The following is a 10,002-nucleotide window of genomic DNA, read 5'->3' as shown; positions in this document are numbered from 1 at the left end:
CACTTGTGAGCTGTACACTGGTGAGCGGTAAGCTGGTGAGCTGTACACTGGTGAGTTGCACACTGGTGAGCTGTACACTGGTGAGCTGTATGCTGGTGAGCTGTACACTGGTGAGCTGTACGCTGGTGAGCGGTACACTGGTGAGCTGTATACTGGTGAGCTGTACGCTGGTGAGCCATAAACTGAGGAACTGTACACTGGTGAGCTGTACATTGGTGAGATTTATACTGGTGAGCTGTACACTGGTGAGCTGTACACTGGTGAGCTGTATGTTGGTGAGCTGTACACTGGTGAGCTGTACGTTGGTGAGCTGTACGCTGGCGAGCTGTATACTGGTGAGTTGTACGCTGGTGAGCAGTGCATTGGTGAGCGGTACACTGCTCAACAGTACGCTGGTGAGAGGTATGCTGGCGAGCTGTACACTGGTGAGCTGGAGGCTGGTGAGCTGTACACTCCTGAGCTGGACACAAGTGTGCTGCACACTGGTGAGCTGTACGTTGGTGAGCTGTACACTTGTGAGCTGTACACTGGTGAGTTGTACGCTGATGAGCTGTATGTTGGTGAGCTGTACGCTGGTGAGCGGTACACTGGTGAGCGGTATACTGGTGAGTTGTACACTGGTGAGCTGTACACTTGTGAGCTGTACAATTGTGAGCTGTACTCTGTTGAGCTGTATGCTGGTGAGCTGTACATTGGTGAGCTGGATGCTGGTGAGTGGTACACTGCCGATCTGTACGCTGGTGAGCGGAAAACTGGTGAGCTGTACGCTTGTGAGCTGTATGCTGATGAGCTGTACACTGGTGGGCTGTACACTGGTGAGCTGTACGCGGGTGAGTGGAAAACTGGTGAGCTGTATACTGGTGAGCTGTACGCGGGTGAGCGGAAAACTGGTGAGCTGTATACTGGTGAGCTGTACGCTGGTGCTTTGTATGCTGGTGTGCTGCACACTGGTAAGCTGCACATTGGTAAGCTGTACATTGGTGAGCTGTACATCGGTGAGCTGTACACTGGTGAGCTATACACTGGTGAGCTGTACACTGGTGAGCTGTATGCTGGTGAGTTGTATGTTGGTGAGCTGTATGTTGGTGAGCTGTAGACTGGTGAACTGCAAACTAGTGAGCTATACACTTGTGAGCTGTACGCTGGTGAGCTGTGCACTGGAGGGCTGTATGTTTGCAAACTGTACACTGGTGAGCTGTGCGCTGGTGAGCTGTATGCTGGTGAGCTGTATGTTGGCGAGCTGTACACTGGTGAGCTGTGCACTGGAAGGCTGTATGTTTGCGAACTGTACACTGGTGAGCTGTATGCTGGTGAGCTGTATACTGGTGAACTGTACGCTGGTGAGCTGTATGTTGGCGAGCTGTACACTGGTGAGTTGTACACTGGTGAGCTGTGCACTGGGGAACTGTTCACTGGTGCGTTGTATTTTGGCGAGCTGTACACTGGTGAGCTGCACACTGGTGAGCTGTGCACTCGTGAACTGTACACTGGAGGGCTGTACACTGGTGAGCTGTTCGCTGGTGAGCTGTACATTGGTGAGCTGTACATTGGTGAGCTGTACACTGGTGAGCTGTACACTGGAGGGCTGTACACTGGTGAGCCTTTTGCTGGTGATCTGTACATTGGTGAGCTGTACACTGGTGAGCTGTACACTGGTGAGCTGTACATTGGATGGCTGTATGTTGGCGAGCAGTACACTGGTGAGTTGTACGCTGGTGAGCTGTACACTTGTGAGCTGTACGCTGGTGGGCTGTACACTGGTGAGTTGTACACTTGTGAGCTGTACTCTGTTGAGCTGTATGCTGGTGAGCTGTACATTGGTGAGCTGGATGCTGGTGAGTGGTACACTGCCGATCTGTACGCTGGTGAGTGGAAAACTGGTGAGCTGTACGCTTGTGAGCTGTATGCTGATGAGCTGTACACTGGTGGGCTGTACACTGGTGATCTGTATGCGGGTGAGCGGAAAACTGGTGAGCTGTATACTGGTGAGCTGTACGCTGGTGCATTGTATGCTGGTGTGCTGCACACTGGTGAGCTGCACATTGGTGAGCTGTACATTGGTGAGCTGTACATCGGTGAGCTGTACACTGGTGAGCTGTACACTGGTGAGCTGTATACTGGTGAGCTGTACACTGGTGAGCTGTATGCTGGTGTGCTGCACACTGGTGAGCTGCACATTGGTGAGCTGTACATTGGTGAGCTGTACATCGGTGAGCTGTACACTGGTGAGCTGTACACTGGTGAGCTGTATGCTGGTGAGTTGTATGTTGGTGAGCTGTATGTTGGTGAGCTGTAGACTGGTGAACTGCAAACTAGTGAGCTATACACTTGTGAGCTGTACGCTGGTGAGCTGTGCACTGGAGGGCTGTATGTTTGCGAACTGTACACTGGTGAGCTGTGCGCTGGTGAGCTGTATGTTGGCGAGCTGTACACTGGTGAGTTGTACACTGGTGAGCTGTGCACTGGGGAACTGTTCACTGTTGCGTTGTATTTTGGCGAGCTGTACACTGGTGAGCTGCACACTGGTGAGCTGTGCGCTCGTGAGCTGTACACTGGAGGGCTGTACACTGGTGAGCTTTTTACTAGTGAGCTGTACATTGGTGAGCTGTACATTGGTGTGCTGTACACTGGAGGGCTGTACACTGGTGAGCTGTTCGCTGGTGAGCTGTACATTGGTGAGCTGTACACTGGTGAGCTGTACACTGGGGGTCTGTATGTTGGCGAGCAGTACAATGGTGAGCTGTACGCTGGTGAGCTGTACACTGGTGAGCTGTACACTGGTTAGCTGTATGCTGGTGAGCTGTACACTGGTGAGCTGTAAGCTGGTGAGCTGTACACTGGTGAGCTGTACGCTGGTGAGCTGTACACTGGTGAGCTGTACATTGGTGAGCTGTACACTGGTGAGCTGTAAGCTGGTTAGCTGTACACTGGTGAGCTGTATGCTGGTGAGCTGTAAGCTGGTGAGCTGTGCACTTGTGAGCTGTATGCTGGTGAGCTGTATGCTGGTGAGCTGTACGCTGGTGAGCTGTATGCTGGTGAGCTGTACGCTGGTGAGCTGTAGACTGGTGAACTGCAAACTAGTGAGCTATACACTGGTGAGCTGTACACTGGTGAGCTTTAAGCTGGTGAGCTGTATGCTGGTGAGCTGTACGCTGGTGAGCTGTACACTGGTGAGCTGTATGCTGGTGAGCTGTATGCTGGTGAGCTGTATGCTGGTGAGCTGTATGCTGGTGAGCTGTATACTGGTGAGCTGTACGCTGGTGAGCTGTATGCTGGTGAGCTGTATACTGGTGAGCTGTACTCTGGTGAGCTTTACGTTGGCGAGCTGTACACTGGTGAGTTGTACGCTGGTGAGCTGTGCACTGGGGAACTGTTCACTGGTGCATTGTATGTTGGCGAGCTGTACACTGGTGAGCTGCACACTGGTGAGCTGTGCGCTCGTGAGCTGTACACTGGAGGGCTGTACACTGGTGAGCTGTTCGCTGGTGAGTTGTACATTGGTGAGCTGTACATTGGTGAGCTGTACACTGGTGAGCTGTACACTGGAGGGCTGTACACTGGTGAGCTGTTCGCTGGTGAGCTGTACATTGGTGAGCTGTACACTGGTGAGCTTTACACTGGTGAGCTGTACACTGGAGGGCTGTATGTTGGCGAGCAGTACACTGGTGAGTTGTACGCTGGTGAGCTGTACACTGGTGAGCTGTACATTGGTGAGCTGTATGCTGGTGAGCTGTACACTGGTGAGCTGTAAGCTGGTGAGCCGTATACTGGTGAGCTGTACGCTGGTGAGCTGTACACTGGTGAGCTGTAAGCTGGTGAGCTGTACACTGGTGAGCTGTAAGCTGGTGAGCTGTACACTGGTGAGCTGTACGCTGGTGAGCTGTACACTGGTGAGCTGTAAGCTGATGAGCTGTACACTGGTGAGCTGTACTCAGCCAGTACGCTGTGACAAAAGGAGATAATTCTGCCCAATAGCTCGGAGACGAAGTTTGGAATGGGAACAGCTTTTGTCTTCCCTGTCGTTAATTGGAGGAGATTTCTGTTTGTCTGGTATTAGATGTCAGACAAGCTATCTGATCAGTTCAAGCCAGTGGCAGGGCTGAGGGAAGGTGATCATGAGCTGTGTGTTGTCAGTAAGCATATGGAAATTAATGCTGTGTTTTTGTGTGATGCCACTCAGGGTCAGCATGCCGATGAGAAATAATAATAGGAAACAGCGGAGTTAATGGTGGAGGAATAGGGGGGAAATCAATGCAAATAGTAATAACCTTTATTGTCACAAGTAGGTTTACATTAACTCTGCAATGAAGTTACTGCGCAAATCCCCTCGTCGCCACATTCCGGTGCCTGTTCAGGTACACTGAGGGAGAATTCAGAATGTCCAATTCACCTGACAGCACATCTTTTGGGACTTGTGGGAGGAAACTGGAGCACCTGGAGGAAACCCACACAGACACGGGGAGAACGTGCAGACTCCACACAGTGACCCAAGCAGGAATTGAACCCGAGAAGCTGTGAAGTCACAGTGCTAGCCACTGTGCTACCGTGATTCCCTGGCTAAGATTGGAGAGACGAGAATGGACCCACCAAGCTGAAGGATCATGGAGAGGCGTTGGAGGAAGATGGTGTGGTCAGCCATGGTAAAGGTCACAGACAGTTCAAGAAGGATAAAGGGAAACAGTTGACCTCCGTCACAATAACATCACTGAGTTTCACCCCTGCGTTGGGTTCTGCTGCTGCTGCGAAAAATATCTTTGCCTTTGCTACGTCGCCCCCAGGCTTTCATTTCTGGCTGACAATCCAGACGTTCGTTCGCCTGAAGGACCGTGGAGAGATGGATCAAAGGGCCTGGGTTGCTATGGAAGGTACGAGTGGCCATTGGGATGGGGGGGGGGGGCTATTGGTTAGAGCAGCATAGCTCAGCATGGGGGATATGAGGAACCATTAGGTATTTGGTGGATAGCCATAGTTGGAATGGGGGGGCAGGGAAAAGGCCTTTTGCCTTTGCCTTTGAAAACTTTCCCTCACCCAGAGTCCGGTTCACAACACCTCGGAGGGGCTCAGGCGACTCATTGAAAATTTGGCCAGCTTCAGTGAAAACCGCAGTGGTCTGGGAGATACCTTTGCCCACAATGGAGCCAGCCAGGCCAGGCTGCAGAGCGTGGGCCCACAACCCCTACCAGCGTACCCCATTAAATGGCATCGGTGAAGATTGGAAACCTCGGCAATGGGGGCAGGGAATTCTGGAAGAGGGTGCCAGCTGCCATTTGTAAAGGTCAGAGGGCTCTCCCCGGCTCTGCGATGGTCCAGCCCACAATGTGTGTCAGCGGCCTGACAGCCCTAACTAGCCATGGCACCAGCCAACAGTGCACACACTGTAACCGCCATTGTACGCAGAAGGTGGAATACAGGAAGTCCACATGCCAACAAATTCAGCCGTTTCGGGTCCATTTTGGCTGGGAGCAACAATATAAATCAGGCAATATCAAATCCACTCTCCATTAAACATCACTCCCAGAATTCTACATTGGTCACCTTCACAAAGCTGAATGCAGAAAGTGTTGTATAACGGGTAACTGAATTAATATCGCTGGCTTTATGCTACTGTCTAAATAAAAGCTGACTGCCATTGAGTCTAATTTGGAACTAGCCTTCAGCAGAGATGAAAGGGGTGTCACCAGTTCCAATGTTTCCATACACTTGTTCAGTCCATTTGCGTGAACCACTTGTCTCTAATATGTGAATCATGTCGAGCCTCCACCACATAATGAAACAGTCAGAGTACCTAATACAAATCATTAACGTAAATCACATGATTCCCAGATGAAATGGCCAGCATAGAGAATCAACCATCAGAGGAAGAGGGGGATGGGAAATGACGGCGACACTGCCTCATTTGCTGCTATTTTGCAATAATGGTGTTATTACAGATATAGGGCTGGATTCTCCTGTTTTGAGACTATGTCCGGAGGCAGTGTCTAGTCTTACAATGAAAAGGTTATCGCTGCTCCCACACGGATGATCTGCCTGGTGGGGGGCTAGCAACGGTGCCGGATAAAACTCCCGCCGTTTGGGACATAAACGGCTGGAGAATTGCCGGGTCCATGGCTGCCCTTGCGCATGGCGACGACCTGCAGCGGTCGCGCAGTACAACATGGCGCCGGCGACACGCAGATCCAGCCTGCCACAAAGTGCCTCCCTGTAACCCCCCCGATCACCTCCGTACCACCCCGCACCAGTCCCCTTAGCCCCAGTCAAAGTCCCCCCCCCCAGCCAGTTGAACGGCTCCCCCCCCCCCCCCCCCCGACTGTGGCGGCGCCGAACACATTCCGCAGCCGCCACGTGAGGTCCCTGAAAGCTGTGAGGGCACGTGCAACCCCGCCGTTGGGAAGTCGGCCCATCGGGGGCGGAGCATTGGGAGAAGATCTCTGGTGATGTCCCCAGGCCGTCCCAATGGCGTGCGGTGTACTCAGCGATTATGCCGCTTTTTCAAGGGCAAAACATCCGAAAAACAGCGCCGCCCCCGATATCGGCGTAAAAACGGATTCTCCGGCCAATAGCCGAACACGATTTCTGCGTCGGTAATTGGAGAATCCCGCCCATAAAGTTTATAAGATTATTAAGTTTTGGCATTGCCTCCTTAATTGAATGTGGAATGGAGGAATGAAGGGGGTCCTGTAATTGGTTTTGAATTCTGCTCAACAAGGTTTGGTAGCTTGGTTGGTAAAGGTTAAAGGTGAAGCAGGTGCAAGATGCTCACGGCTATAGTCAATGGTAAAAAACATTTGAGTTCACTATGGGTAGACCGTTAATTTACAAGTCTCACAAAGAGGGATTAGGAGTGTTCGATTTTATAAATGGTTATTCTTTAAACTGTCTCTGTAGTTCCAAGATATAATGGAATGGGGGAGGTATCTCGAGGATAGCTGATTAGCATTTCTACCTGGATACCAGGCCCATGTGAATCATGTTGCCATGGAGATTAGCTTTGAGAAGGGATGGGGCGATAGTCATTCTATTATTGGGTTTCAGGATGTGTAAGATATCCCTGAGATACACAGACACAAATTGGCCACCTGAGATGCACAGAACAGGAATTAGCAGCAGCTAGTGCTAAACATGAAGTGCAGAGAAACTGGTGACTCTATTGGTCATCATATAGAGAGAGCTCGTGCTCAGATTGAAGAGACTAAGTTTGTGAGGATTTATATGAGGCTGAAAGATTCGGTTCAATTGGGCTCAGGGGAAGGAATCCCCAGTGAAAGTCGATTCTGGGATTAGAAATTACCCAGATGGAAAGGGGAAAATGAATCTAGCCACTGGGAGTGGAGAAAAGCTCTGGACTAGATCTGTGAGAATAAAGTGTATAAATAAGCAGCAATGTAAAATATTGGGAGATCTTCAGCCACGTCACAAGCTAAATGTGGAATTTCTTTTCTGAAGCTTCGTGATTGAGTTGCCCACTAAACAGTATGTTAGCCAGCGTTGCTTTTTGTTTGTTTGTTACAGTAGAAGTCTAAAAGTTTGAAACCTTGTGATGTGATTCCTTCAGTCAGTCATTAGAAATTCCATAATCTATTGAAGAGGTATTGGTCTCTATGAGGCTTGTATTTAAAGACAGGGATTAGTGATGTGCACTCTGCTTAATTTAGAGGTCAGAGTTTGATTGTCCAATTTCCGTTTCTCGAGGGAGTTGGTGCAAACCACAAAATGTGAAGGGAAAGGTAACAATACCCGGTGATAATTAGTGAAAGGAGCATCTGCCAGATATCTAAAGAAAGAGATGGCAATGGGCATAGAGTGCCCCATGGCTACATGATCCTGTTGTGCATGACATAGATACCACGGACATTACTGCTTCATCCATAATGAAATAGATGCAGATGTCTACTCATTTGATGACGACAGCAGTTGTCTCCCATGGCACAGACACAATGGTCAGCACGAAATAAAATAAATTTAAAAGGAAACATTTAACCCTCAGTACTCCAGATGTCTGTATCCATTTAAACGTTGATGGGCTCAAGGAATTAAATTCAAGTGACAGTTCTCCTTCTGATTTCAGAGAGACTGTTCGTTCTCCCAATGTGGGTGTCACTGGCAGGATCAGCCGAAGCAGGCCAAGCCTAACTTCCCTTGAGAAGGCGGGGGGGGGGGGGGCTGGGGGGGGTGGGGGGGGAGCCTTCCTGAACCGTTACCGTCTGTCTGATGTAGCTACGCCCACAGTGCTGCTAGGGAGGGAGTTCTAGGTTTTTGACCGAGGGATGTTGAAGGAACGGCTGATACATTTCAAAGTCAGGGTGGTAAGTGACCTGGAGGGGCACTTGGAGGTGGTGGTGTTCCCATGCGTCTACTGCACTTGTCCTCCTGGGTGGCAGTTTTAATGAGGTGTTAACTAATTAGGCGCTCCATTCAAGAGACACGGCTAGCACAGTGGTTAGCACTGTTGCTTCACAGCTCCAGGGTCCCAGGTTCAATTCTCAGCTTGGGTCACTGTCCATGCAAATTCTGCACATTATCCCTGTGTCTGCGTGGGGTTTCCTCCGGGTGCTCCGGTTTCCTCCCACAAGTCCCGCAAGAAAGACGTGCTTGTTAGGTGAATTGGACATTCGGAATTCTCCCTCTGTGTACCCGAACAGGCGCCGGAATGTGGCGACTCGGGGATTTTCACAGTAACTTAATTGCAGTGTTAATGTAAGCCTACTTGTGACACTAGTAAAGATTATTATTACAAGCAGTAGAAGTCTGTAAAATATAAGAGGTGGAAAAGTTGTTGTGTTGTTGCCAAGTGCAGTGACACATGTATGGAACAGACAGAACTTACTAAAGTGTCCCGCATGACTATCCCAATTGCTCCAATTTAGGTTGATTCAGGTTAGAAAATCAGATTCTGGCCTCAACTTTAAATCACTTTAAAGTTCTTAAGATGAAAAACAATCGGCAATCGATACAGGCGACAGCAGGAAGCTTTTTTAAAAGAAAGTGATTTGGAATCATTAAATAGAGAATGAAAGCCAGTTAAATACTACCGCTCAAAAGAGAAATGGACACGTTCGTCCGAGGAAGATCATTTACAAGGCTACGGGAAAGAAAATCAGGGGAGTGGGACTAATTTGTTAACACGACCAAAGAGCCTGGACAGGAACAGTGGACTCCTGTGCTTCATCATTCACTGATTCAATGAAATCCTTCTGAATGGAACAATTATGGAAGCGCAGTTGTTGCTATGATATTGTGGCAACAGATTAAATAATTGCAACTTTTCTCATCCTCTCTCCCCCACCCCAGTCAAAATGATGAGGATGAGGACTCACGCTCAAAAGTTGAACGCATTAAGGAAATCAGTCCAGAATTTAACTCCCCCTTAATTTGGGGGAGTTAATTCTGTCTCATTGTCTTAAAATCGACAGTCCCTATCTCCTGTTTTTCTGCCCCAGTCAACCATCCATGCTACAATACATAAGCTTTTAAAGCCCAAAGTAATTTATGTCACCGTCCCTCTCACTCCTTTCCTCCTTGCTCGGGTCCTGAACCTTTGGCCTCGTTAGTTTCTCAGGGATTTAAATTACACTTTGTTCTCTTGTCAGTGCAACGGTTAGTGCACTTACGTGAAATTGCTATGCATGTACTTTAACAAAATCATTTAGCATAAAGAGCCGAAGGAGTGAGGGAAGAGAAGGAAATTCATGAAAGCCGAGCATAAAGGAAATTTCATGAGCACCATAACCTGTGCATTGCAAAATGCATTCAGCCCACTTGTCATTGCAATCTAACCTCTCGAAACTGAACCTTTCTTTTAGATTTTGAACATCATTAAAGATACCTTCAAGATCCTCATTATGGTTCATTACCACTGAGCAAATCTCAGAACTACCTTATTAGGAATGAAATGTTAAAAGAGCAAATCCTGAAAAGGGTCAGAACAAAAAACTATTGCTGAAGCCAATTGTGTTAAAGATTCCAATTGCCATTAAGTGCTTTTGCTCATTTATAAAATTCGCC

The 10,002-nt window shown here is 49.0% G+C and overlaps 1 protein-coding gene across 1 annotated transcript; it reads right to left on the bottom strand.

Annotated features, from left to right (window-relative positions):
• Window positions 1–381: 381 nt before the first annotated feature.
• Window positions 382–2,673, bottom strand: LOC119965579 (proline-rich extensin-like protein EPR1). The gene has a single exon (XM_038796371.1). The coding sequence runs from the start codon at window positions 2,671–2,673 to the stop codon at window positions 382–384; it is 2,292 nt and encodes a 763-aa protein (XP_038652299.1).
• Window positions 2,674–10,002: the final 7,329 nt, after the last annotated feature.

Source organism: Scyliorhinus canicula, chromosome 5 (assembly GCF_902713615.1).
Source record: "Scyliorhinus canicula chromosome 5, sScyCan1.1, whole genome shotgun sequence".
In the NCBI taxonomy this organism is placed as follows: Eukaryota; Metazoa; Chordata; class Chondrichthyes; order Carcharhiniformes; family Scyliorhinidae; genus Scyliorhinus; species Scyliorhinus canicula.
Note: the sequence above shows the minus strand (reverse complement) of the source record. Positions and strands in the feature narration are given on the sequence as shown.

Excerpts from the sequence above, each read along its gene's own strand:
- LOC119965579 (XM_038796371.1), bottom strand. The coding sequence starts at position 2,673 with ATGTACAGCTCACCAGCGAACAGCTCACCAGTGTACAGCCCTCCAGTG.